This window comes from Chiroxiphia lanceolata, chromosome 18, assembly GCF_009829145.1.
Source record: "Chiroxiphia lanceolata isolate bChiLan1 chromosome 18, bChiLan1.pri, whole genome shotgun sequence".
Taxonomy (NCBI): domain Eukaryota; kingdom Metazoa; phylum Chordata; class Aves; order Passeriformes; family Pipridae; genus Chiroxiphia; species Chiroxiphia lanceolata.
In genome coordinates this window covers 9,480,132-9,505,594 of record NC_045654.1, presented here as the reverse complement: position 1 = coordinate 9,505,594, position 25,463 = coordinate 9,480,132, and the positions used below count along the sequence as shown (strand labels likewise).

The 25,463-nt window shown below is 44.0% G+C and overlaps 1 protein-coding gene across 1 annotated transcript in view; it reads left to right on the top strand.

Annotated features, from left to right (window-relative positions):
• PITPNM2 (phosphatidylinositol transfer protein membrane associated 2) overlaps positions 1-25,463 on the top strand; it is a 128,822-nt gene that overhangs the window by 42,328 nt on the left and 61,031 nt on the right. The window contains 1 exon segment of the mRNA XM_032706232.1: positions 21,844-22,017. Coding sequence (XP_032562123.1) covers positions 21,940-22,017 — 78 coding nt within the window. The 5' untranslated portion in view covers positions 21,844-21,939.

Below are 25,463 nucleotides of genomic sequence, written 5' to 3'. Positions count from 1 at the left end.
TGCACTGTGATGTTGCTCTGTCCAGAAAACATCTGGGCCTTTTTGTTGTAATCGTGTTTGTACATTCAGACCAATTCTGATGGTTATGAAGGTTCAAAAAAATCCCAGAGATCTTAATAAGCTAATTCAGTAACTGTTTGTGGCTTTTGTTGTTCCTCTTTGTTGTGAGGACAGACCTGGTTCATGCTGATGAGTGCTGCATGAAAATTATATTATTAGTAATTACTGGTAATTTCTTGTCTGGAAGCTTCAGGTTTGTGGGAGCACTTAAATCCATTTGCTTCTGTATTCCCTCTGGCTTTGCTGTGGCGTCTCTCGGCACCGGGTACCTCAAGTTCCCTTTTCTCCATGGCAACTTCTCACACCGGTTCTGTGTGGAAGAGACACTTCTCCCTCTGTCCTGATGTATTTTTTCTGCCCCATCAGTGCATCACCAACTCATAGAGGCCTCCCTGAAGCACAGGGAGCAGCACCAGCCGTGGATCATTAGGGATGTCGGTGCAGGGCGATGCACCCTCGGGGATGAGGGGAAGGCAGAGGACCAGCGAGTGCTTCCCATTTTCCCCTCCCCCAAAGAGAAATTGTAATTTACTTTTTATTTTAAACGTGCTGTGGTAATGCAGTGGTTCTTGTCAGCTGGCAAAGCTAAGGATTAGTCATAGAGGCTTGTTTTGTTTTCTTCTAGGGAAGCTGGCAGAAAGGTAAAAAGAAAAAAGTGTACCTTCAAATAAAAGATCCCTGGAAAAAAACAGCCCTAAACTGACAGCTTTTCAAAGAGAATGACAGTTTTGCTGTATTTGCTCTTCATGGGGAGCATCACTTGGCTCAAATCCCTCTTTTAGATTTAGATTAGGGATATTTCTGATTTTTGAGCTGTGTAGGGAAACATGCAGTGGAGGTTAATCTCACCTGGCATAGCTGAGGAAATGGGAATAAATGGGAGTACTGATTAGTTGTTCAGTTTGAGAGTTATTTTTTCCCTATACCAAATACTGAGGTTTTTTTCTTCAAAGATCATCATTGGAATAGAAACATTTTTATCACCCTCTCAGGCTGAGATTAATAGAGGGGGACTCCTTAAAAGCTGTATCTTCTGTTTTGATTTGGTTTCCAACATCCTAATTACTTCTACTTCCAACCATGCTGCTAGATCTGCTTTCCTTTCATCTTCCTGCCTCTGATTGGAAGTAACCTTAGACCAGAAAAGAAGGAAATCTTTGCTGTAGGTGAGATAAGCAGCATTTGTGGAGGAGGAGGGCTGGTGACTGGCACCTTTCACAGGACCTGGAGCCTGGGAACACTTGGGATTACTTGGGAATGCAGCTGAAGGTGAGCAGGCACAGGGTCACCTTCTCAGCCAGCTCTGGAAAAGGGTGGTGGCTTGAAATTTGCCTGGGAATAAACAGTAAGTAAACCCTGGGATGTGTTGGTGAGGCAGTTCCTGCAGAGGTTCCAAGCTTTTGTGAAAGGTGCAGGCAGGAAAAGCAGAGGGGTTCGTTCCTTTTTTTTTAATCTTTTTTTTTTTCCCTAAACTGTAGTAAATTTATCTAATTTTTTTTGTTGGTGGTGGTTTAATGTAGAATCCTAATGACCAGATATTCTTGATAAATTTTGAGTTCCTCATTGGGTGGAGATGCTGGAAGGGTGGGGGCTCTGTGGAACAAGCCTGTGGCTCCTGCATCTAGGGAATAAGGTGGCAGCAACTTCTATTCCATGTGTCAGCATCTGTTAATGAGTTGTTGTTTAGGAAGATCAGTAAAGCTTAAGAGCAAATAACTTGTTCCCTAAGCAGTGGGCTCACAGACCAGGTTGAGTTTATATTTGTAGCTTTGTTTTGCATTTTGTTTTTATTGGCTAAAGAAACACTTATGCTCCTCTGGTGCTCTGTGAACTCGACTGCTGGGATGCCCTTCGGTGCCTCTGGATTGGGAGAGGGAGGAATGCTTATTATTCAGTGGGATGGCAGTGCCTGCCTGTTTTCAGACTCTGAGATGATGTGTAAAACCTTTAAACACCAAAATATTGGTAGGGTGATGCTAAACTTTCTTCTTGTCCAGATAAGCAATGGGAGGTTTGCTCTGTTTTGTAAAATAAGAATTTCTCACTGGTTACTTCATGGAAATGCTGACAGGTTTTTTTATTAATTGATTCTTTCTCTGCCCCCTCTTCCCCCCCACCCCCTTTTGCAAGAGATATTTAGCAGCACATGGAAAATGTGACTGACCCTTAAAGGTCAGATTCTAGTCTACCACTCTGCTTTTCTTATCCCGCTTGTCTCAGAGAATACGACTCATTTGCTCTACCTCCTCTCCAGATTTGGTTTTTTTTGTGTATATCTAATTTTTTTCCACGTGTGAATTTTAGATAGAATTTCTATAAAATATGGTAGCAGTAGAACTGTTTTCAGAATGTAATTTACTGTGTTTTGTGGTTTCTGCTGATCTTTTTTTAGTTTCTTGCTCCTGGTGCAATTGATTGGAGCATAGAAGTTTTTATGCAGCTGAAGGGAAAGGTTGTGCTATTACAGATTGCATTTTTTTAAAGACTCTTTTACAATAATAAACATATACAGTTACCAGAACTCATTATTGAGTAGCTGTAAAACCACTAACAAGATAAACCATTTAATGTATTGACTTGTTAGTGTCTTTAGATCTCCTTTTGATGGTGTGGTAGGTGGAGTTTATATTTAGAAACTAATTCCAGAAAAAAAACATCCATCAGACTAAAGTATTTTTCAAGACCTGAAAAACAATCATGTGAGGGTTTTTTTTCCCCTAAGCAGAAAGTCATGTACTCCTCATGAAAGATGCTGCTGGTGGTTTTCCAAAGGTAAAAACAGGGAAGTTGGGCTCGTAACATCCCAACCGGAACAGGGGAGTGAGAAGCACGGGTTACATTCCTGCTCCTGTAGCTCCCCATTTAATGACTGCTGGAATGGAGACCTGGATGAGCTGAACAGAGGGAACAGCAGAGGTGCAGTGGTGTGTAATTTCCACGTGATTTAAGTGTGCCTGGAGCAGGGGTGTTGATTTGAGCAGTGTCTCAGCACCACAGGCACTGGCAGCTGCGTGTCCTGGTGTGCAGGTGCATGGAGACAGTGCTTGTCCCGGGAATTTCTGCACAGTCCCGGTGACAGTCACGCTAAAATGTGTTGTTTTTTGAGCTAATGAGCCTGAACCAAACATCTCTGACCTTTTGAAGAGTGTTCATGTCCAGATTCGCTTCCAAACCTCCTGGATTTTGGCTTGGCCCTCCTGGAAGGGCTCTGTGGTGTGCAGTCAGTGGAGCTCAGCACGAGGCAGGCTGTGGATGTTATTCCTCTGTCTGGCAGGGGTTTGGGGGTGGATCAGGCATCTCACTGAATGATTCAGTTTGTAACAGCCAACCTCCTTCCGTGCATGTTTGCATCTCTCCGGGTAGAGCTGTCCTGCTCCTGCCAAGCACTGGAATATCACTAGTTTTCCAGAGCAAGAGCAGAGCATCCCAAGTGATTTAAAAGTCATTGCTTAGCATTCTTGGCTTTTTTTTTATTCATCTCTTTTCCTTTCTTTGATGTCACACAAAAACACTTGTCTGGGAGGGTGTAATGGAACATTTAACTCTTTTGTGTGTGTGTGTGTGCTGGGAGCACAGCTCAGAGCTGAATTTGTGTGCTCTTGGTAGTGCTGTAGTTTTCTTGTTGTTTGTTCTTTCTCCACAGGAAGGTTTGTTTAACTGAAAGAAGAAATTGCTTTTCTTGCACATTCCAATATTTATTTGCTTAATTGATCCTGCTAATGAGGAAAATGTATGTTCTGAAAGGCTTTACCCACTCAAAGGAAAAGTTGCTTAGGGTTTAGTCACAGAAACCATCAGAACACCCCTGTAAGTAAACAGAGAAGAAAGTTACTTGTAATGTCCAACAGCTTTGTCTTCTGAAATATCACCACTGGGAATGTGTGGTTTTTCCCATCAGGCAGCCTGAGGGATCTGGGGAAAAAAGCTTTATTGGTGTCAGTTTGGTGTTACTTGTGTTACCTCTGAGCTGCTGGAGAACTGGGAAGGAACTTGCAGAAGTAGATTTTTTTCAGCAGAATTACTCATTTCACCATTTGTATTTTATCTTGTCAGCTTTTTGAGGCTTTTGCTTTCCCACTGTGGTTTCTATGGGAATGTCATGAGTTTGGTGGTGTGTGTGACCCTCCTGACTGCAGCACAGTCACTCTCTGGATTGCTTAACTTGTGCTAATCTTGTGCCTCAGGACAGGGCAGAGGGTGTTTGACATGAACTGGGGTGCCAGTTACAGGAATGGCAACCAGAGATGACTTCTCCATCCTCTGAAGATGAGAAGATTGATCCAAAAAGCTGCAGAAACTGGTGTTTCCAGACAGGCTTGAGGATGGACCTTACCATCCCCAGTCCCCTGGGATGTGATGTAAGATGGGAGCAGTCCCAGGGGTGGGAAAGTTGGTTTGGGGACTGAAGGAGTAGAGGGGCTTCTGTGACTGACCCCAGGAAGGGCATTATCAAGTGAACGTTTGTCTACCACCTTTTTCAGAAGAATTCGTACTAAAGTGCTAAAACATCAGAGGGAACTGGGAATGTTCCTGGCCCTGCTCGCACAGCTCCATGCATTTAAAAATAAAAACTGCTGACATTTCTTTCAGCTGTCCTTAGTGTGAATCAGAGCACTCTGGTTTCCAGTGTTTCTCAACACTGACGACACCAGGCTGGGCAGCAGAGGTATTTTAGCCCTGCATACAGGATTAGTGGTGTCTTAGGGGGAAAAAGAGGCACCTTGTGTTCCAGCTAACAGCAGCTTACCATTCACAGAAAAATATTGTCTAACTGGTGGTTCTGTGTTGAACAAGGCTTTTGATCTGGAAATACTGTCAATCACCTTCACAGCTGAGGAGCTGTAAGAGGGTTGTGCTTGCTGTTACCATAATTTTGTGTTCATCTGCTCTACTGGCTCAGGGAGCTTCTTCCAAAGACTGTCCAGTGCAGATGGTGGGAGTGTCTTTGGGTGTAAGAACTGAACTCTAAAGGAATCTAGTTACCTAATCCTCTTCCACTTTCAGAACTTAAGTGATAACTTAGGCTTTGGTCCTAGGGCACCCCAAACCCTAAAAAAGGGGCTGAGGTAGGATTTTGGAGACAGTTGCCTTTGGTGTAAATACCACTTTGCAGTTCACCCTCTTCTTTCACGTGAGACTTTTAAAACCTCCTTATGCTCCATACCTTTCTTCCTGGAGCTCCAATTGCCCTTGGTCTGGCAGCATTTCAGAAGTAAGAGATGTTGGGCCACTTGAGGTGAAAGATGCTACAGGAACACAGTAAATCATCTGCTTTGTCCTTGTCCTGGGATCTCCCCTTGTGCTGCACCCAGCACATGTTGGTTTAGGTGAAGAGTGTGGAAGAGCCTCTCCCAGGAGGGTTTTTGTAGCCAATCCCAAAAATGCTCTTGGAGGACATGGCTGGAGGTGTGGATAAAGCTGCAGGTATTAATGCAGGCTTTTACCACATCCTCTTAGCAAACCATTTTCTCTAATAAATGTGACAAGATAACCCAGGGCTTCCAGAGAAGTTTGTCTCTGAATCCCAGAGGAGCTCAGTACTGGGAAGTGTTTGGGAGGCTGACACTGCTGTTTTGAAAATCTTGGGGGTGATTGCCAGGGAGAGGAATATGAGAAAATGACTTCCTTCTCCTTCAGATATGGCCAATTTTTAACCTCTTGGCTAATCAGATTACCTCCTCTTGCCTAGGATGATGGATGGGCCAGAACCTGTTAGGTGGGTCCTGTTTTGCTAAAGGAGCACATGACCTTGTTTTGAGAGAGTAAACTTTTGCAGGAATAAACACTGTAAGGAGGAAAATGCAGCTTTCTCTACTTTCCCCTATGACAGGCTTCAGAAATTCAGTCATTATTCTGTAACGTGGTGTAGTTACAGTCCTGCCTGTCTGTGGAAGTGGAAAATATTTCCAGCTCAAAATAAACTCCACAAAGAAAATAGCTTCCATGTGATTCCCTGTTCAGAGGAAAGCTGCTGGACATTAGTCCTAAACAAAGATTTCAGCCAACTTTGGTGTTTTGAAGAGCAGTAGTGGTTGTCCTAAATTTGACCTCTGGCTTAACAAGTTCACTCCTCTGCATCGCTCCTTGCATCCACCGAGTCAACAGGGCGAGTTTCACATTGACTTCTCAGTGTTGCTGGTGCTTTGGGAGTGGCTTCAGTGGTGTAAAATGCAAGGAAAGCTTTCCAAAATGTAATTACCGAGCCATCATTTTCAAAGCTTGCCATTGTCCTTTTGTCCTCTTTATCATCACTGGGAAAAAAATGCATTAACCTGTGCTTGAGAAGGCAACGATTTGCTTGGTTTTGATACTATTTGTTTTGTCAGTGGGAGATGCTTCTGATGTATTTAGCAGTAAATCATCCTCCAAGCGGAGGCTCTGAACAGCCCTTGCTCTTGTTCTGTCTCCTGATGGGGCTGTCTGGATGTTGTTGCTGAATCTGCAGAAGAGAATGGCCAATTTCCATAGACTTTTCTCTCCTAATTTCAGTGGAATCGACTGCATCCCTCATTTCTGCTGCAGTTTTAGAAGCAGCAATACTGCTTAGTTTGGAACTTGGAAGTTTTCTCTCCCTTTAGCTAATTATGGCTATTATACTCTATTGCCATTATTGTCACTCAGGGTATTTTTGAAAATTAAGGGTGAAAAGTGACTGAATAACAATGAAACTCATCAACGAGGCTCCCTGAGCCTGTTGTGAGTCACCCTTGCTGATTCTGGTGACAAAAATAAGTTTTCTATTACAACTGTTGACTGCTGCAAGCCCTGCAGTTACTCATCGAGCTGGAGCTGGTTTATGTTCTGGCTCGTGCCTTGGGAAGAGCCACTGCCACCAGCACGTGGCTTTGATCTTTATCAATTTTATTAAAAATACTGAAACTGAGTAGTGCAGTCCTGAGGAAGGAGGGACAGCTAGTCTTGGCAAAAGCTTGTGTTTTCCTGGGAGAACTGAGAGGATTAAGTCCTGGATTTACATAATTGATGCCTTTTCTTTTTTTTAAAAAACGCTCAACACGGAAATTGCACACCTGAACAACTGAGACAAGCTTCTAGAAGTGGTCTGTGTAATTAAAAAAAAATGCAGGTCGTCACTAAAAGTCAGGATTGTTAGTGCTGCCATTGCTTATGCTTTGCATTTCTCCTTTGTAATTATCGTGACTGGTATTTTTAGGGCAGCTTTGCAGCTTGTCTATTTTCTCCCATCTTGGCTAAAAATGTTGGTCTCACGTGACATGATAAATCTTCTCCTGGAAACCAATGCAGTACGTATCCTGAACTTCCCCTTCTGCTGATGCCTGGATTCATTCCCCAAGGTTGCAGCATCAGGAGCTGGAGGAAAGGTGTCCCTTCTTCTTGAAGGCTGTGCATGTGGCTGTTACTGTCTTAGGAGGAGCTTGAATGGTCCTTGCAGATCAATGTTAGACTGGAATGGTTTTGTTTGCTGTAGATTTTGGGTGGTGTTAGCCTTAGTTGTAACCTCTTTCAGCTTCTGTTATCTTTTAATATGGACTTCCTAGAGCTCTGATTCTGTGGTGAAATCCATGCAGAGTCAATGTGAGATGAGCTCTGAGGTTGCAGCAATGAGGCAAACATGGAGCTGCCTTTCTGCTCTCGTGGGGTGCCTTCTCCACTCAGTAATGCTCAAACTTCCCTCCTGGAGTCAGAGGGCTCTACTTGTTTTATTTATCTACTTATTTTAGGGTTGCCCTTTCAGGAGCTTCAGCATCTCTCCTCTCTGTGTTCATAAGATCTGATGTACATTTTCTCGGAGGTGTTGAGGGTTGCACGTTGCTGGTTCCCAGCCCCAGGACCTGTCCCTGCTGTCCTGCCCAAGCTCCCACCTGCTCCTGGTCAGGTCTGTGGAGCCTCAGCACAGGTTGAACATCTCCATCCAGAACAACGTGTCTACCTCTGTCTTACACGTGTGATGACAAAGCTTAAACTGAAAACTCAAGATTGTACTGGACACCAGTACTGGAAATTGCTTTATATCATCTTTTCAACAACGCCCTGCCACTTCCAGGTGGGCCAGGTAGTCCTTGGAGTGATATCCAGGTGCTGCTTGGTAGTCCTGGGGTGGAAAAAAGGCACAATTTGTGGGCTGCTCCAGACAAGGTACAGCTCATGGATGTTTGTTTGGGCTGTGTGTTTGGGCGGCCTTGTTCAGGTAGATCCCAGGGTTTCCTACCTGTCTCCTGGCAGCAGTTGGCTGAATGTGCTGTCACAGCTGGAATTGCTGGGAATGCTGCATCAAAATACAGTCTGGATCTCCTGAAAGACTAAGGCCCTATTTGTGTTATTGATTTCTGGACTTTGCTGTCAGTCAGGATTTTTGCTTACTGACAGAAGCAAAATAAAAGCAAATCTGTTGAAGAGCAGAAATTGAAGTTTTAGGCTAATGAAGCTGTATTGTGTCTGACAAATGGGTGGCTAATCTGCTGGAAAAGGGGGAGGGTTGATTTTTAATGAGAAGTTATTACATATTGAATAGCTGTTAAATTGCTGTTTTAATAAAATGGACAATCCTCCTCTAGCTTGTCTCCTCAAAGTCTTCTTTTAATTGAGAACCCCCTCTAATACATTCTTTTAGAAATTAATTAACATTTTCAAAAATATTTCTTAGACTGTAGTGACCTGGTTCAGAATTAATTGGGGTTATGTCATGACTGCTTCCTATGTACTTCAGCAGCAATTTATGGGCTCAGTGGATAGCACTAACTTCATATAGAAGGGCTTAATACTTCTAAGAACAAGTCTAATTGGCTGATTTTTTTTTTTTTTTTTGTCCTCGTGCTTTGAATTGGCAGCAAATAGAAGAATAGAAACGAGATGAGAAAACAGGCTCTGGTGCCTGCAGAGTGAAAACTTGGATATTATTTTTGGTTCAGCTACTGATTGTTTTGACTTTGAGCCAGAATTTGCAGGGAATTTTGGACTAAGCTATCCAAACTTTACTGTCCCTCAGACACTTGCTTTGCTTGTAGACTGCAGGTAACTTTTATTGCCCAGACTAATTCTCCTTTTCTTCATGCCATGTTGTGATCAAGTTGAAACGTTGGAGCCCTTTGGCTCCTCTATCTGCAAGGCACAGTTGGGTTTTGTGGATGTGCCAAAACCTCCAGCTTTTGGTGGTTTTCACTTTCCACCTGCCATTTCCAGAGGCTTTGAGAGCAGCATCTCCTCTGGTGGTCAGGCAGGTCTGGTGCTCTGGGTCAGGGCCATCAGACACGTGTGCTTGTGGCCATCTAAGAAAGTCCTGGTCCTGAATCAGGTCACTGTTTACAAAGCAGATTTATGTCAGATATAAATACAGCTGTAATGCCCTTTAACGAAGGGCATGTGGGGCTGTGCAGAGCTCCTGCCACCCAACAGCTGACAGGCTGAGCTGGATCAGTGGCCATGGAGAAATTCCCAAGGTGTGAAACAACTGGCCAGGCCATAATGAGAACTGGAAAGCCAGGCCAGGGAACTGCTCCACTCGGTCCCTGAAATCTGAACTGATGGAGTTTGACACTCTCTGCTCTGGGCTTTGCTCCCTCAGCTGGTGCCCGGCTGGAACAAGGTTTCCATCCTATGGTGCATCGAATGAAATAAAAATGTTGTGCCACAACCCTTTGGGAACTTTCTTTTTTAACACTTTCTTATAAGGGACGCTTCAAAAAAGAACACCCCCAAAACAATTTGGGTATTTGTTGGGGAATGGAGGAAAAAAGTTTATTTGAACAGGCCTCAGAGGGTCAGGAAACAGATTTTGTTTCTTTTGTTTTGATTTACATTAAATTACTTTCTTTTGACCCATATGTGCAGAGTGACATGCGGTGTGTTTCACGACACCGTTATTTACTTGTAAAGTTGAATTTGTAGTTGGAGAAGGCAGTTGAAATCCAATTTAATTTGAGGAATAAAACCATGAGTCCTCAAGGAAGATGAGAAATCTGCCCTTGGGAAAGCTCTCTGCTTGCCTTGTTGGACTGAAACCACAATATGTACTCTATGGCTGTTAAATGGTTTGTTACATCCAGAAATTTTCTGTAGGAAAGAGAATTGTTTCCTGGAGGGGAGTCTGAGTGAAGCCAAATCATGGCTTTCCGAAACCAGTGGCAGTGGGAGAGGCTGTGGGAGGGGCTCTGGAGCAAAATGGATCAGAATAAAAGGCCAAAGGTTTTGTTTCACTTTTGTCTTGTGGATTTGACAGCTGAAAAGTGAATTTGGTTTATGATTCCCAAGATATTAATGCAAATATTGGGTTCAGAGCACAACTTAATTACAGCTGAGAATATTATCCCCAGTAAGGATTATTTCCATGAGATTTGGAGGATATCATTGTGAGGGTTTGAGCATCTTTTGATCTTGAGTAGTTTCTTTTCTTGTCAGCTGTAGAAACAGAAGATCTGTAGCCCTTCTGGAAGAGGGAGGAGTGAATGTTTGGTTGTAGCCATGGAGTGTCATGAAGCCACATGGAGTGTCATGTAGCCATGGAGTGTCATGGTGACAGTTCTGCCAGTCTTTATTCCATTTTCTGCATCAATCAAACCTGGATCTACCCTAGACTTCAAAAAACCAGGAAAGTTCTTGAAGCTTCCAGGTGCTTTCCAGCAGGAAAAGGATATGTCTGTGAGCAACAGGAGGTGGAGTGGGATTTGTGCAGAGAACCTCTGGACTCTTGGAGAAATTCGGTATTTTCGGGAGTTATTTTATTTTCTGCAGAAATTACTGATAGCCTGAGAGGTAGTTGGTAAGAGGAAAAAAGAAATTTCACATCTTTTTCTTGCAGAATGGGGCTAGTTATCAGGGCAACTGAATTTACTTGAGCTACTCCACTCCTTCCTCGATTTGCAAAAAAAAAGTATTTTGTAGCAAAAGTTGGACTTAGAACCTCTTGAATCTGCTCTGTCACTGATTCTCTCTTGGATGTTGGACCAGAAAATTTTTCTCTCTGTATCTTAATTTCCCCCAAGTGAGGGATAATGGAGGTTGTCCCTGAGGCCGGGGCAGAGCTTTAGTGCATCTCTCAAGCACTGGGAACTGCTGCAAGGAGTGCCCAGCCGGGCTCTCCTGCTCCTGAGTTTCTGTGCTTGCTCAGACAGGGTGACTCAGATAGTGCTGCTTCCTCTTTTCTTGCCAGTGCCTGCATTTCTCTCTTAGGCTCTGCTCCTGTCCTTGGCTTGTGGCAAATTCATCATTTATTACAATTTTTTTTTTGGAGCCTGCCCTGATGGGATTTGTGGGTGTTCAGCTGGGGGTGTCCAGGTTGGCTGGGGGAGTTTGTGTTCCTTCCAAGGTGCCATTTCCTCTCCCTGTTCTATCACATCTTTGTTTCGCACCGAGCCTGCAAAATGTTGGAAACAATTAAATTGCACATCAAGAAAACCAAACAAATGCAAGAGGGCACAGCTGGCCCCGAGTTTAATCTAGAGAAGGGTTTAGAAATATTATGTAGAAACACGCTGTGCTTTGTGTTCAGGAAAGCTTGAACAGAAGTTAAATATCCAGAGGTGCAGGAGATTCCCTCTGGGAAATGACAGTAGCACTCTGGGCTCTGTAATCAGCCTTCTCCAGCCTGTCTCAGCACCCAGGTGTTTTATTAGGATTGACTTCGCTCCAGGTGTCCTCTGCCTTGAGGTCCCTGAGGTTTCTTCTCTGAGTTGTGGGAATTCCGAAGATGGATGGCTGGGGTGGTACAGAAGGTGGTTGGTACATTCTGAGAAGGAATTGAAGAGGTGATTAAAAAAAGAAAAAAAAAGAGTAGCAAGAAGCTGAAACCAAATGTGTGTGTTTGGGGTTTTTTGTAGCACTTTAAATGCTTTGCAGGTATCTGCTGTGGATGCTTTGAAAACTTAATTTCCAGGGTTTTTGCATTGAAGGAATAAATATAATTTAACTCTTCTTTTTGCTTCCAATACCATGTCGCAGGGCATCTTATATTTTGTCTTTTATGACTCCAGCCTGTGTCTAACTGCAGAGTCCATGCTCACTTTGCCTCCTACACTGTGTGTGTGTAAGACTGTCCACTCCCATTTCTTTGCCATGAAAACTTGGTTATTTAAAAAAAAAAAAAAGCACCAATAAATAGTGAGTTTCTTCCATGTCTCTAGCTAAACTAATAAATCAAGGTTTTCTGGGATTTGAGGGGTGACAGTGGGTACTTTGATGTCTCAGGCAGATTTCCATTTGATTCCACTCTCATCCTAAGGGTTTGATTTTTTTCAAGGGAGAACTGTCTCTCGTGGTGGCTGCTTTTCCTCTGCTTATGCTCGTGGAAAGTGAGAGTAGTCTGATGGATTCATCCATGTGCCTTTCTCTTTCCCAAGTCTTTGATTCAGTTTCCAGCTTCAGTTGTACTTTAAGTGATCACAGTGTGTCCTTTGGGTGGGGTTTTCTTTGGCGGGGAGGGAGTGGGGAGTGAATGTGTTGGGGTTTCCCAGAGGAGGTGAGAACTGGGGATGTGGGTAACATTGGTAGTATCCCTGGGAGTCTCTCATTGCCTGAGGTGGCCATTGCACCCGGTTTGGCAGCATGTGCAAAGGTCCTGAGTGTTGAGGACATGCAGCTGTGGCTCCAGTGCAGCAGCTGGATCCGGGGCAAAGCGAAGGTCTGGTCCCAGCAGCAGCAGCACCAGCTCCCCAGGGAGGAGCCTGGAGCTGGGAGCATCCAAATGACTTGAAACAAAAACTTTACCCTTCTTTAGACTTCTTAAAAAGGCACGAGGGACAGCAATTGCACAGCAATTTGTTACCCAGACTAAGGAAGAAACAGAACTGATCTGGCATGTCATTCACTTTGGCCTCTTCTGCCTTGGCTGGCTCAGCTGAAAACACCCTGGAACCCTCTAAATGATGTAGGTGGTATTTAGAGGCTGGATGCTCCATGTTGTGGTTAACATAAAGGATAATTTGCAAAACCAGTAATATCTGATGGTTTAAAAATGCACCGTCACTCCATATGTGGGATGTGAAATGGCAGAGGGGAAGAAATAACCCCAGCCCAAAATGTGCTGAATAATGAACAGAAAGTGGTTATTGATTAGCTGTGTGCTTTTATTACCCTGCTGCAGTCGGAGAGTGGTGAGCGATTCTTTTTTCTTTATTAAAGAAGAAACAAAACTTTCAAAGGAGCTTATGAAATATTTACTGTAATTATTTCCAAGATCAAAACTCCGAAGCCACAGAAACCTTGTTAATCTGTTGGTGTTATGGATGAAAGACGCAACAGAGACATTAAACATTTACTACTCTTGTGCAAAATGGCCTCTCAATTGCACCATTTTTCATGGCCCTCACTGCCGTGTCTGTCTCGCTTCCCATGTAAGAATTTTAGGTGTCATTCCAAGTTTCTTCTGATGGAGTGGGACTTATTTTCTCCATCCCTACTTTGCCCTTAGGCAAGGCAAATCTCAGCCTAATGAAACCAGCGTGAAGTATTGTGGTGCTCTGACACTTCCTTTGCAATCACACAGTGTTTTCCTCAGTGAAATTGTCTTTCTGAAAGCAGCTTTGAATGCTCGTTCCCTTTTCCACGTGGTATTTGCAGAAGCGAGGTAATCAAATGTTATTTCTGCCAGGACTGTAACTACTGAAAAAGTGGAGTAGCTGTTGATGTCCTTTTCAGTTTGAGTAGGGAGTTACTGAGGAAGCAATCCTGGGTCTGTCCAATCTCGACTCAAATCCTAAAATTGCATTTTTGTGGCTCAAAAGCAAGTTTAGTGGATCTGTGAGTATTTGGAGATAAAAATTCAAATTAACCTCGAGAAATAGTCTGAAATGGGCTGTATGTTGGAAAAGATGAGTGTAAAGGGCCATGATTAAGCTATAAAATGGGGAATGAGTTGAGTGGTTGCCATTCTGTGGGAGGTGAGATTACAGCTGCAGTGGGTTTAGGACTGAGTGGCCCCAACTGCCTTCTACTGTTGGCAAATATCGTGCAGAGGGGTGTGAACAGGAGTCAGAGGAAAGACTTGGAGTTATCCTGCTCATTCCTTAGGAATGCTGTGGCTCACACCAGTCTTACACATGTGGATTGAGGGAAGAAGACAGACAGGGAAAAGAGGCATCACATGTGTCTTTGAAAATGAAAACGAGGAACTGAGGAAGAACATAGTTAATGAACCATTTGCTGGCTCTCCTGAGCTCAGCACAAGGGAGGGGCTTGAACCCTAGGGAGGATAACTGAGGTTAGACATCAAAAGCCTTTTATGTCTGTAAACAATCTGGAGACATTCCTTGTTTCTGCAGCTTGAAGTGATTTTCTTCATTCATAATGTTTTCTTTTTTAAAAGATAAATAGTCCTGTTTCCTGATGATTTTTAGCTGTAAGGCCATTTGTCTTATGGGTCTGGGCAGGATTTGTGCTCTGCTGGGTACCTGGGGACCCTCTGGGTGAGCTGGTCACCAGCTCAATTTCATATTTTCATGCTTAGTGACTGGCAAAATGAAAGTTTTCATGACTTTCTGCTCTTGCCATTGTAATAAAAAAGTGTAATTTCCAGTGCAGCAGCTCACAGAGAGAAAGAAAGAACAGGGGCAGTCTAGACCTGGACATTAAGAGCCTGGTTGGATTTCTTATTGGCATTTTACTACTTAATAGAAGTGAAGCCTTGCCCAACCTGTGGGAACTGCACCAAGCTCCCTTCTGCTCCCTCTCCTGAGTTCCATCAGGAAGAGGGATTGTAGCACCCAGAGCTGTGAAGTGTAAATGCAGTAACCTCCCAGGGAGGCTACCTTGGAAATAAGATATGTTTATTTTGTTTTTTAAACTTGGCCAGTCTCCCACCTCCCTGCCACTGCTGCCCACAGTGTGCTGCTCCTGCGTGACAGTGGCCCTTCAGCTAAAGGATGTGCCACCAGCAAAAGGAAAATCCTGACCATGCTCTTGCCTGTGGCATTGCATAGATTTTTCTTTACAGTAATTTAATGAGCTACCAGCAATTTTCAGTCTGTTTTCAGCGAACACGCTGCACTCACCACATTCAGTGCTGCTTTTATTTTTGTTTCCCTGTGTGTATATATATATGTATGCTTATATATATTTGTCTATATATATACATTACACATCTATATTTATATATGTGTGTGTAATTGTTGCTTATCTTCAACATGCTATCTCTCTGATGCTGAGAGACTTGGACTAAGAGCAACCCCTTTAAAAGCACAGCTGCTTTAGCTCTTCTGGCTCTGCAGTGAGGCCACGGGACTTTGGGGTTTATGGCTGCTCTCTTCATGCAGACGATTTGGAAACGTTTAACCTTTCATGTCAGGTGCTTTTTAATATTCATCTTTATCCCCAGTACAGCAAAAGGATTAGAGGCTGGTTTGTCTTTCCCTCCGAACTCATCTGTGACTTGACTGTGCTTATTAGTTCTTTTAATGGCTTCTTTATTAGTTCATTACTGTGTAACCTCCAGGCATGGCAGGACTTGAAATGTTAATTTTCCAGCCAAAGTTCAGCTGATGGACTTCACCTGATCCCCTTGGTGTGTGCATGGAAAGGGCTTGGCTGGCTTTGCACAGCATCACTTACAACGCAGAAGGCAGGCAGTCAAGTTTTCCTCTCTGAGACGTTAAAGGAGTAAGAGCAATGGAAAGTACGAAGAAACAGTTACAATATCCTAGAATATTTAAGGAGAAAAGGTGGTAGGTGTGTGCACGCTTTGCTGTGGTGTTACTTCCCCCCCTTCCCTTTCCCTCATGTTGCTTCGAGCCACTGTTTGGCTGCCCAGTGAACTATAACAAGATTTAATAGCTCCAGTGTCACTGTATTGCATTTGGACTGTTTCCATCCTTCACTTGGAATAAATGTCTGCTTTACAATGAGCTCTTAAATTCTATAAGTGACGTCAAATTGTATCTAATAATGGAAAAAAGACCGAATACTGTAAATGTGACTTGTTCGCCCTGTCTTACCAAGCAGTGTTTATCCTCAGCCCCTTGCAGTGCCTTTGAGAGCTTTGGAGCTTGCCCTGAGCTTTACGCCTGAGGAAGGCTGATTTCCACATATGTTGTGTTTTTCTCTTCCTTTTTCCCTGGCTGTGTGGCAGTGGCCAGCCCACAGAAGCAGGCACAGGGAGCTCCCCAGCTCCAGCTGCTGCTGCGCTGGGAAGACTGTTGGGGTTTTGTGATATGGGCACATGTTCATTAGCTGCTGATTCACTGTCATATGGGATCTAAGCTCAGTCATGAAACTCAGCTGTGTAAGCATCTGCATGAAAATGTCTCTCTGAAGGAGCTGTGACAGATGAGATGTGTGATTAGGATCTACGACTGCACCCAACGTCACTTACTGACACAGTGGCCTTGGAGCCGTGAGTGTGTGAACTGTGCACTTTTAAGGAGATTTAACTTTTGATCTATTTTTTTTTTCCCCAAGGCCTGATGAGTTTTTAAATCTGCTTAGCTGTCAGTTAGTAGGTACGACCCACACTATGAAAGCTGAGAACGACTAATTCCAAAAAGCTCTTCTGTCTCATCAGTTTATCGCACGTGCTTGTGTGTGTGAGACAGATTTGAGTGTAGTGATGAGTGTCATGGCAAATAATGATGGCCACAAAGCTACTAAATAGAAATGTTGGGGCTTTTTAACCTTTCAATGTAAACATGGCTTAAAACAACCCCACTGGATTACTTTGGGAAGGCTGGGAGAAGAGGGGAGAGAAGGGGATAGTAAAATATGAGCACTCACTATTCATCTTGGAAAACCCTCATAAACTGTGTTTTCTCTTTTTGGTGGTCATTCATGAGGGATTCATGGAGACAATTGTGGTCCATTTGTGATACTGTGCTAATGGTCATGCACTCACAAACCAAGAAGTTCCTCTCTGTCCTGTGGTCCTTCCCAATGAGATGGCAGCGGGACATGGGCAGGACAGTTATGGGTCCATGTGATGGATCACAGGCTGCGTGTGCTGGAGTAAGGGCTGAGCAGGGTTTGACAACCATGTTCTGTAGATACTGATGAAAGACTCCTGAGAGGCAGGGATGCCGTGGACAAGCGGGATACGAGTGGCAGATAAAGGAAATGGTCTTTGCAGCAGATCTACTGTGGGTAGATAAAGCTGAGCCAGACTGCTCTGGGCCAGGAGCGAAACTGCCGCATTAATCACGGTGTGAGAGGTGAGGCTGCTGTTAAAAACTGCTGACTTGGGCCCCAGGAATCTGTTTCACATTTATGCTGCTGCCTCTAAAGGCATAAATAAATGCAAATGCAGTATGGATGCAGCACTTCCAGTCGTAGCAGGGCACTGCATCCTCCTCCAGGGAACTCTGCAGGAGAGGGAAGGTGGCTGGGTGTCTAAGCCTGGTGTTGCTTCCCAAAGTCCAAGTGTTTGATACACTTGGGACCAAGAGCTAACATCTCTTTGATATCTCTTTCTTCAAGGAGGCATCTTCTTGGGGGATAAAGGTGATGTTGAGAACCTAAGGAAGGTCTTTAGGGTGGTAGGTGAGGTCTCCAGGTAATGCCTTTGCTCATCCTTTTGCCACTAAGTGTTTGGCTTGGTTTTCTTATGGTTGGTTGTTAATTATCTTTCATTTCTCAATTATGGGACAATATTACCAGGAAAATTGTTCAATAGCTGAGTCAAGGGTATTGAGCTTAGGAGTTTGTTCTTTCATCTGGGAGGTTTTTCTCAACTTCTGCAGGCAGTGTGTGATCAGAACCTGAGGCTGGTACCTGCCTCTGCTCCTGGCTACTGTGTGACCCTCCATAATGGGTTTTAATTTAACTTTATAATAGTGTAAAATGAACCTCCTGCGTGAGACTGGAAGAAGCTCATTATAGTTGCTCTCTGCGTCTCAGGCTTTTTCCTCTCTGTTGAAAATGGGCTATGACAGCCATGGCATGGGATGGGTTCCTGTTCCTCACTGCAGCCCTGAAAAGCCTGTGCTCAGCAAGCTGAGCACTGAAAACGTGAGCTGGTCAAAAATTAGTCATTGAGGTGACAGTTGGGAGAGCTGTAACAGCCCTTTTGTAGCCTGAACCCACACTATGAGTGGTTCTCCTACCCTGGAGCTGGGATTTCTGCTGTCATACTCAGTTTCCATCCCCTCAGGGCCAGCCTGGGAAGCCTGGCTGGGGTTTGGCCTCCAGCACTCGAGTAGCGCAGTTTAACCACCCTTCACACACTGATTCTTACTCCTTAATTACAAGCTGTCAGTTGTCATCAGTCCTCTGCTCCCTCCTTTAGTACCAGGGAGGCTGCCCTGATGCTCCCAAAGTGAACACCAAGTTCATGGGCTAAATGGAGAGATTCTGCTGGGTCTCTTGATCTGTTCAGCTTCTGCAGATCCTGATAGTCCTCCCCTGCTTTTAAAGCAAGGGCCCTTTTTCAGGAAGTTTGTTGTTGAGAGGTAAACTGTTAAAATTGGCAGTAAATGCAGTAGGCTGTGCTGAGCCTTCAGACAGCCTGGAGCAATGGCTCCGAGGTGGACCTGACTCATCGCAGCAGGATATTGACTCTGCAGCCTAATTATGATGCTTTGAGAACCTGATTTTAAAATAATTGAGGTATAAAATTATGTGCCTGGTTCTCACAGTTACTACAGCTCTGGGTATAAATTGAATAACGGGCTGTACAAATGTGCCACTTGGCTATAGCAGGAATAGCAGCCAGTCTGGAAATGTCCTGCGTCACTGCTGTTTTCCTCTTGCTGGGAAGCTGCCTGCAGGCTGAGGTTTGCAAACAGCCTCTGGATGCCACTGGTCCCAGTTGTTTGGCAAACCCATGGAAAGTCTTGCAGCTGGGCAGCCAAAATGCAGTGGTGAAACACTGGCTGCTTGCTAATCCCAGCACGTGGGGTATCTCCAACACCTCTGGCTGCTTGTAGCAATGTCCTGGCTGTGGAGAAGTGCCAGGGACACAGCTGGTGTTTTGACACCCATCTTCCCAAGCTGTGGTGGCTCCCTGGCTTCCAGAAGGGCTTTCTCTTTTCTCTGTCATGCCTGCAGACAAACTTATGTGTTTTGTTTGGTCTTGGTGAACTTTGATTGTCCATGAAGTCCCAAGACTTTGGAAGGAGGCTGCTGTCCTCAGGGTGGTTTTGTCACTTCTGTCCCACTTGGAATGGTGTTCCCCCAGGCTGAACCTGGTGATAACCTGTGTTTGTCTTTCCTGGTTTGCCACCGGGACTCCACTGCTCTTGGAAGGGTTAGGATGTATTATTTTCAGTTCAAAGGCAGCCCAAACTGCAAACTTACTTTGGATTCTTTTTTTTTTTTCACCAGTCTAACTAAAAGCCAGACAAGTCAGGTTTGTTCTCTGTGCTTCCCTTAGGGTCAGGCTGCTGCTCCTAGCCTTTCCTTGTTAGCCCTCTTGGTTTGAGGTTGAGATTTTGTCCTTGCTCAGTGTGTTTCCAGAGTTGTTTTCCACCCAGCTTCAGGGAGACTGGTTGAAGCCACTGGAGTGGGTGGCTGCTGGAGGAGGCTTTTGGGAGCACATCATCAGGACCTGCTGCTGCTCAGAGATCTGGGGGCTGAGCCCAAACTCTTCTTTTAATCATCAACCACAGGGAATAAACCTGCAGGGGAAGATCCCAGCAAATCCTCAGCTCCTGTAAAAGCTGAGCAGGAGCCACTGCTGTGACCAGACATGCTGGGCACTGTGAGGCTGCTGCTGTGCCTGCTTGGGGCCAAGATGTTGGGCTTTTTAGTCTGTAATAAAATAAACCTTCTGTGTCTCAGCCATCTGAATTATTACCTGACTGGTACTTCATTATAAACACATTTTTTCCATCTTGATACTGTTTTCCTGCCATTTTATTGCTTTTTAGGTTCTATTTTTTGTTTTATTCATCTCTTCCAATCGATAGAAATATCCTGGTTTTAGCAAGCAGCAGAGGCAGATGTGACCGATGTCCTGATGGTGGAGCAGAATCACTCTCAGAGCATTTGGGAAACAGAAGGAGAAGCTTTTAAATCTGATTTTCAAAGATCTCTAAAGCATAACAAACTACTCCAGACATGTAGCTGAGTCTCCCAGTGCCATTAGCTCAAAAAGTTGGGATTCTTTTGTTGTCCCATTGCAGATCTGGTGCTTTAGATCCCTCCTCTGGTGGTAACTGTTGTTCTTTGCCATGACACGAATTAAAATCCACTTAATGAGATTTTCTCCACCTGTTCTGGAGGATTAGTTTGATGGAGGAAATCCTGCACGTGCGTGTGGATGCACATAGGCACAGCAATGTTGAGAAGCACAGTCTTCCCAGAATTATTCTCTTCAGGATTTGCCATGGCAAGGAGTTTTTTGTGCCCCACTCCACATGCACAGATTCCTCTGACAGCACTGAAATGCAACAGAGAATAGAATTTGAGAATAAATTGTTTAGATGACGCAGCACCAGAAGAGTCAGTCCAGGATGGATTTGCTTCAGTGCCAAATTAGAACTGTGGCAATCAAAGGGAAGCGAGCTGGGAGCACTGTGGCACAGCCCTGGGTCAGGAAAGCCTTGGCTGGGATGCTGTGGGCAGTGTCCCCACGTGTCCCCACCAGGGAGATGTTGCAGTAAATGTGGGTTACAAACACTGGGGTTTGTCCCCAGTTGCCCTGTGACCATGGGCATGTGTTTTAACCTCTCTAAACCTCGTAAAAGGTTGGTGAAGTGTTGTGCAAACACTGACTGGCACTAAGGGCTGTTGATATTGGTGTGGTTTCCTGGTTCCCGCATCACAGTTTAATCCACTGGATCAATTGGTTGGGTTTATTCTGTTGGGTTTTTTCACCAGCTGTAGAGTTTGGGGCTGGTTTTGCTCCAGGAGTTCTATCTGAAGACTTCCACTAAGCAGGCACAGCGGAAAGGTGGATTTTGGTGATGAGAAGGAACCAAGCAAATGCTGTGAGTGGTCACCAGATCCTGCTGAGGCTGACTTGGCCTGGCAACAGACACTTTTTGCTTCTGGTGTCCTCTTTTCCTCACCAGTCATCCTTTCCCCCCCCCCCCCCCCCCCAGTTCCTTACATGATGTTATTGTCTCTATCCACAGCCCATAGAGAGTCTTGAAAATATTTGAAAATATCCTGCTTTGCTCTGTGGTGTAGTAAATGCTGTATTCCCTGAATTGTTCAGCAATAATTCTGTTAAATTGCCGTGAGGTGGGATGTGATGGGATTATTTTGTGTTGCAGTTCGACTGTATTCTCATGCAGTGGGAATGTAAAAATGAGCCTGGTGTTGACACCAGTGGCAGGAGGATCTTGCCACCAGGTTTGGAGGTGCAAGAGAAGGGATCCTACCTAATTCAGAGTAAAACAGGGAAGAAAAGTACATTTCCGGTGTCTTTATTGTTAGAATCCAAATGACTTCCTTCGTTATAGTGCTACTGAGGGCTGAGCAAGTCTAATTATTGCCTTTTCTTGCTGCTAAATGAATCTAGAGGATAAAACCTGATGCCTTTGAGCGGATGCATCTCTGGTGTGTTGCTGACACTGGAGAGAGACTTTGTTGTCTGGCAGCAGAAGGTCTGGCTATTCATTTGGAGCTTTTGTCACATCTCTTCCATGGAGATGCTGCTGCCTATGAAAGTCTGAGTGATGCAGTGGCAAAGGTCAGGAGGGTAATAGCTTTGATGGTATCCCCTGAAGCAAATCAAAATTCTTCTCAAAGATTTTGTTCAGTTTGATACCAAGGATCTGGTAGCACTCCAGGGATTCTTGTCTCTGGCTAGTAAGCTCAGAGCTATTACAAAAATTAATGTTTGTCTGTTGTTTTGGTTTGTTTTTTTTTTCCTAAGAGGATATTCTGCACTAAGAATAGAAAATAAACACTTCTCTCCTTTTATATCCCCTTTCTCTGTTTCAGGGATCCTCGATGCATTTCCTTGCCATTATTTAGGGAGCCTTTGCTGAAAGCTTCTGGATTGTGTTTCTGAGAGGGCAAAAGATTTTTGTATCCAAAATGCTCATAAAGGAATATCGGATCCCTCTTCCGATGAGTGTGGAGGAATATCGGATCGCCCAGCTGTACATGATACAGGTCAGTGACATTTGGGGCCATGCAGGGGAGTGGAGGCTGGAATGGGGACACATGTGGAATGGGGGAGTCTTGCTGCAGAATTCCTTATTTTAAATTTGAGGTTTGCTCTCTGCTTGCAAAGGAGAAGTAGGGAAAGTCATGAACTTCAGTTTATGACTTGCTTCCTCTTAAATTAGAGAACCTTTGTTTGACCGACCTGTGGAAGCAGCCACGGCTTCCCAGGTGGGCTGTGGTTACTTGTCTTGCCAATTCCAGCTGCAAACCAAAGGATTGTGTTCTTTTCTTGGGAAAAAACAGTCTAATATAGATTTGAGAGAGTAAACCAAAGGCTTAATTTTGAATGTAGTGTGGGAAAAATCTAGATGTAATATTTCTGTGCTTACATACCACCGTGAAACAGATACTAATCAGTTTAGGCATAAAGTGTAGATTATTTTTAACAGGCTTCTGAATACTGATGGGAATTTTTGTTGAGTTCCCTCTCTTCAATAAAGCAGTTAATTAAAATGTTGGAGTTTTGTAACTGAAATCCTCTGTGCCCATATTCTCCCAGTGTTTGAAATCCAACCAGGAGCAGTTTTAAAAGGAAATGAATCTGAAACGTTATTTCATTGTCCCACACTTTAAATAAAATTTAATTCTGCTCATCCAGCAAAGAACACATCTAATACTGAGTTTGCAGGAGAACTCTGCTTGTCAAAGCGATGCTAAAAAAAATCTGCTTTGGCTTAAAACCTGAAATGAGTAAAGGAAAAAAGCAGACCCCAAAGCAAAAGCACAACTCCCCCATTTCTCTCTCAGCCATCCAACTGTGTTCCTTAAGGATTCATGCACTTGGACTTGACTGGTACAACGATGCATGTTGTGTGTTTTCTGGTAATAATGGTCAAATTCCTTTTTCTGACACAAATATCTTGTCTTTATGTGTTTAACCTAAATGTTAAATGTTGGCATAAGCAAGTAAACACTTTTCTTAGGTGGCTGCATTTTTCTGTACCTCTTCCTGACACTGTAGCTGCTTTGAATATCGTTGTAATTAATTTGTTAACAATTTTGTCTTCCTAATCTGGCTCTGCTGCTTTGAATGAAGAGCTGGTGGATGGCAGCAGAGTATTGGCTGTGCAGAACTTGTCAGGAGCAGTGGAGCGAGGGGAAAGGGATTTGATTAGGGAGGAACTGCCCACCTGATTTAACAGAGGATGAATCTTTAACTGGGGAGTGTCTCTGGGGCCTCCTGGGAGATGTGGAGGACTTGGTCAGGGTGATGAATTTGCTTTTTGATTTCAGGAGTTAAATTGCTTATTTTTATTTCATTACAGCAGAACACTGGGTTCTGCTCTGTTACTTGACAGTGATTTTGGCCATATCTGAATGTCAAAAGGACATGATAAGCCATTAAGGTTTCATGCAAGGGGAAGTTCACCAGCCCAGGAAACCACTTGAGAAACTACAGCTCCAAATTGCCATCCGGCCCTGCTCTGATTTTCTACTGCATTGATAAGCAGCAAAATAAGGTTTGGTTTTGGATCAGGTGCAACAGCTGGTGCAAGTCAGGTCTCTGATCTGTTCCCACTTACCTGGAGCAGGGAGCTGAGCTGGAAACACTGCCTGGAGCCCAAGGTCCAATGGAGCTGGAGAAATGCATGACAAGCAAGTGACTTTACTGTGTTACTCGTACAAGTAGTACAAGAGGAAAAGTTAGCTGTGCTTTTCCTGGAGAATACTAATTTCAACTCAAATTTGAAGGAAACAAAAAGCAATAACAAAACCAGAGAGCCCACTTAGGGGAGAGTTTGGAGTTTGGTAGCAATTTGCTTCAGTTGTTCCTGAAATTGGTGGAAAGATTCCTGCTGATTTCAATAGGAGCTTTTCCTAGACCAGGGTGTCGAATGTCCTTTTTCTTCAGTGTGATTTAAAAGTGGAGGGTTTGTCTTTGAGACAAGCACTGGGGAGGGAGCAGTGGGGAGCGTGGCTTCCGTCCTCTTCAGAGAATGAGAAAGTGCTTCGTGTCTGTCTTTTTATTTTCCCTCTGAAACGCCAGAAGAGGCCACAGGAGAAGGAAGTTCTGTTTGCTGAACCCCCTTAGAGGAACAAGCTGAAATATCTGTATAAAACAGCAGTGAAGAGGCATTTCTTAGAAATCTTTGGCTGAAATGTAGAACAGAATGATTTAAGGTAGTTCCTGGGGAGAGGAACAATTCCTAAGAGCAAAAGTTTCATTTCAAAGTCGTTTGTTGTGTGCAGTATGGGGATGTCTGGTGCTGAAGACACCAGACAGCCTGGTCCTGGAAGAAGCACTTCTCCAGCAGTGTAAAAGATGCCACAGTTATTCCTCAAGGGTTTTGGGGAGCCTCAAGCACATACTTGTTTAACTTCAAGCTCATGAGTGAAGATTCCCATTAAACTCCAAACCACTTGGTATAAAACTCCCTAGTTTTTTTGGTCCAGGTATAAATTTTCCCAGATTTCAGCATTGTCCAATTGGAAGTTTTCCAAAAGGCCTTTTTTCACCTGAGCCCCTCTGGTGGAAGTGGTGCCTCAAAGCCATGTGGGCAGGGGTGTTCACACTCAAGCTGTGCTCACTTTTCAGAGGCATTTTCATGGAGGGTTTTGCTTTGCAGTGGAAGGGTCCATCATCTCCTTTCATGAGAGAACAGTCCCTCCTTCTTCTTAGAAGTCTTAACAAAAATTTCCACCAGATTTGATGTAAGCAGCATCATGCCCAAGTAGCAAAGGATCCTTGCATTAAATGGGAACAGGCTGTACTCATATTTGCTGTGTTTACTGGATGGGAGAACTAAAATTGTGCGGTGGATAACCCAGCATCTCTCTCGGTTCTCTGCGCCACTGGGCAGGCGAGACGTGCAATAAATCATTGTGTGTGTGCCCATGTTACTCTGTAATTCCTCTTATACCTCAATTCTCCAGGCTGGTGTATAAAGCTGTGAAAACTGAGGTGAGTGGCCTGCTGTTTTACTTTTTAATTTGATTTTTTTTTTTTTTTTAAATTTGAGGCGAGAGAGCAAAAAGTCTCATAAGTTGCTTTCCGCTGGCTTCTGAAATATTATCTACGGAGTCAGTGGTTTCAGTACTTTAAGCAGCACTTAAATTCTTCCCTAAATAAATTAATTTTACATTACAGCAAGGGCTTAATGTACCCTTGACTTACTTGAAGCCTAGCAGATCTGAACTGAATTGTGTTTCTCTATTAAATTTTAGACTCTCAATATCCATATTTTCATGGGAAACCTCTCACACAGCATTGGCAGCATCTCCAGGTTGGGAGCCCTTGCTGTGTTGGGTGCAGAGCAGTTGGATTTTAGCTTTTCCGTAGGCACAAGGGCCTTCTTGCATCATTGCTGCATTTTTGTCTCTTTTGATGTCCAAATTAAAACATTTTTATATCTGAGCTCAGAACCAGTGATCTTCCTTCCTACTGTGACCTG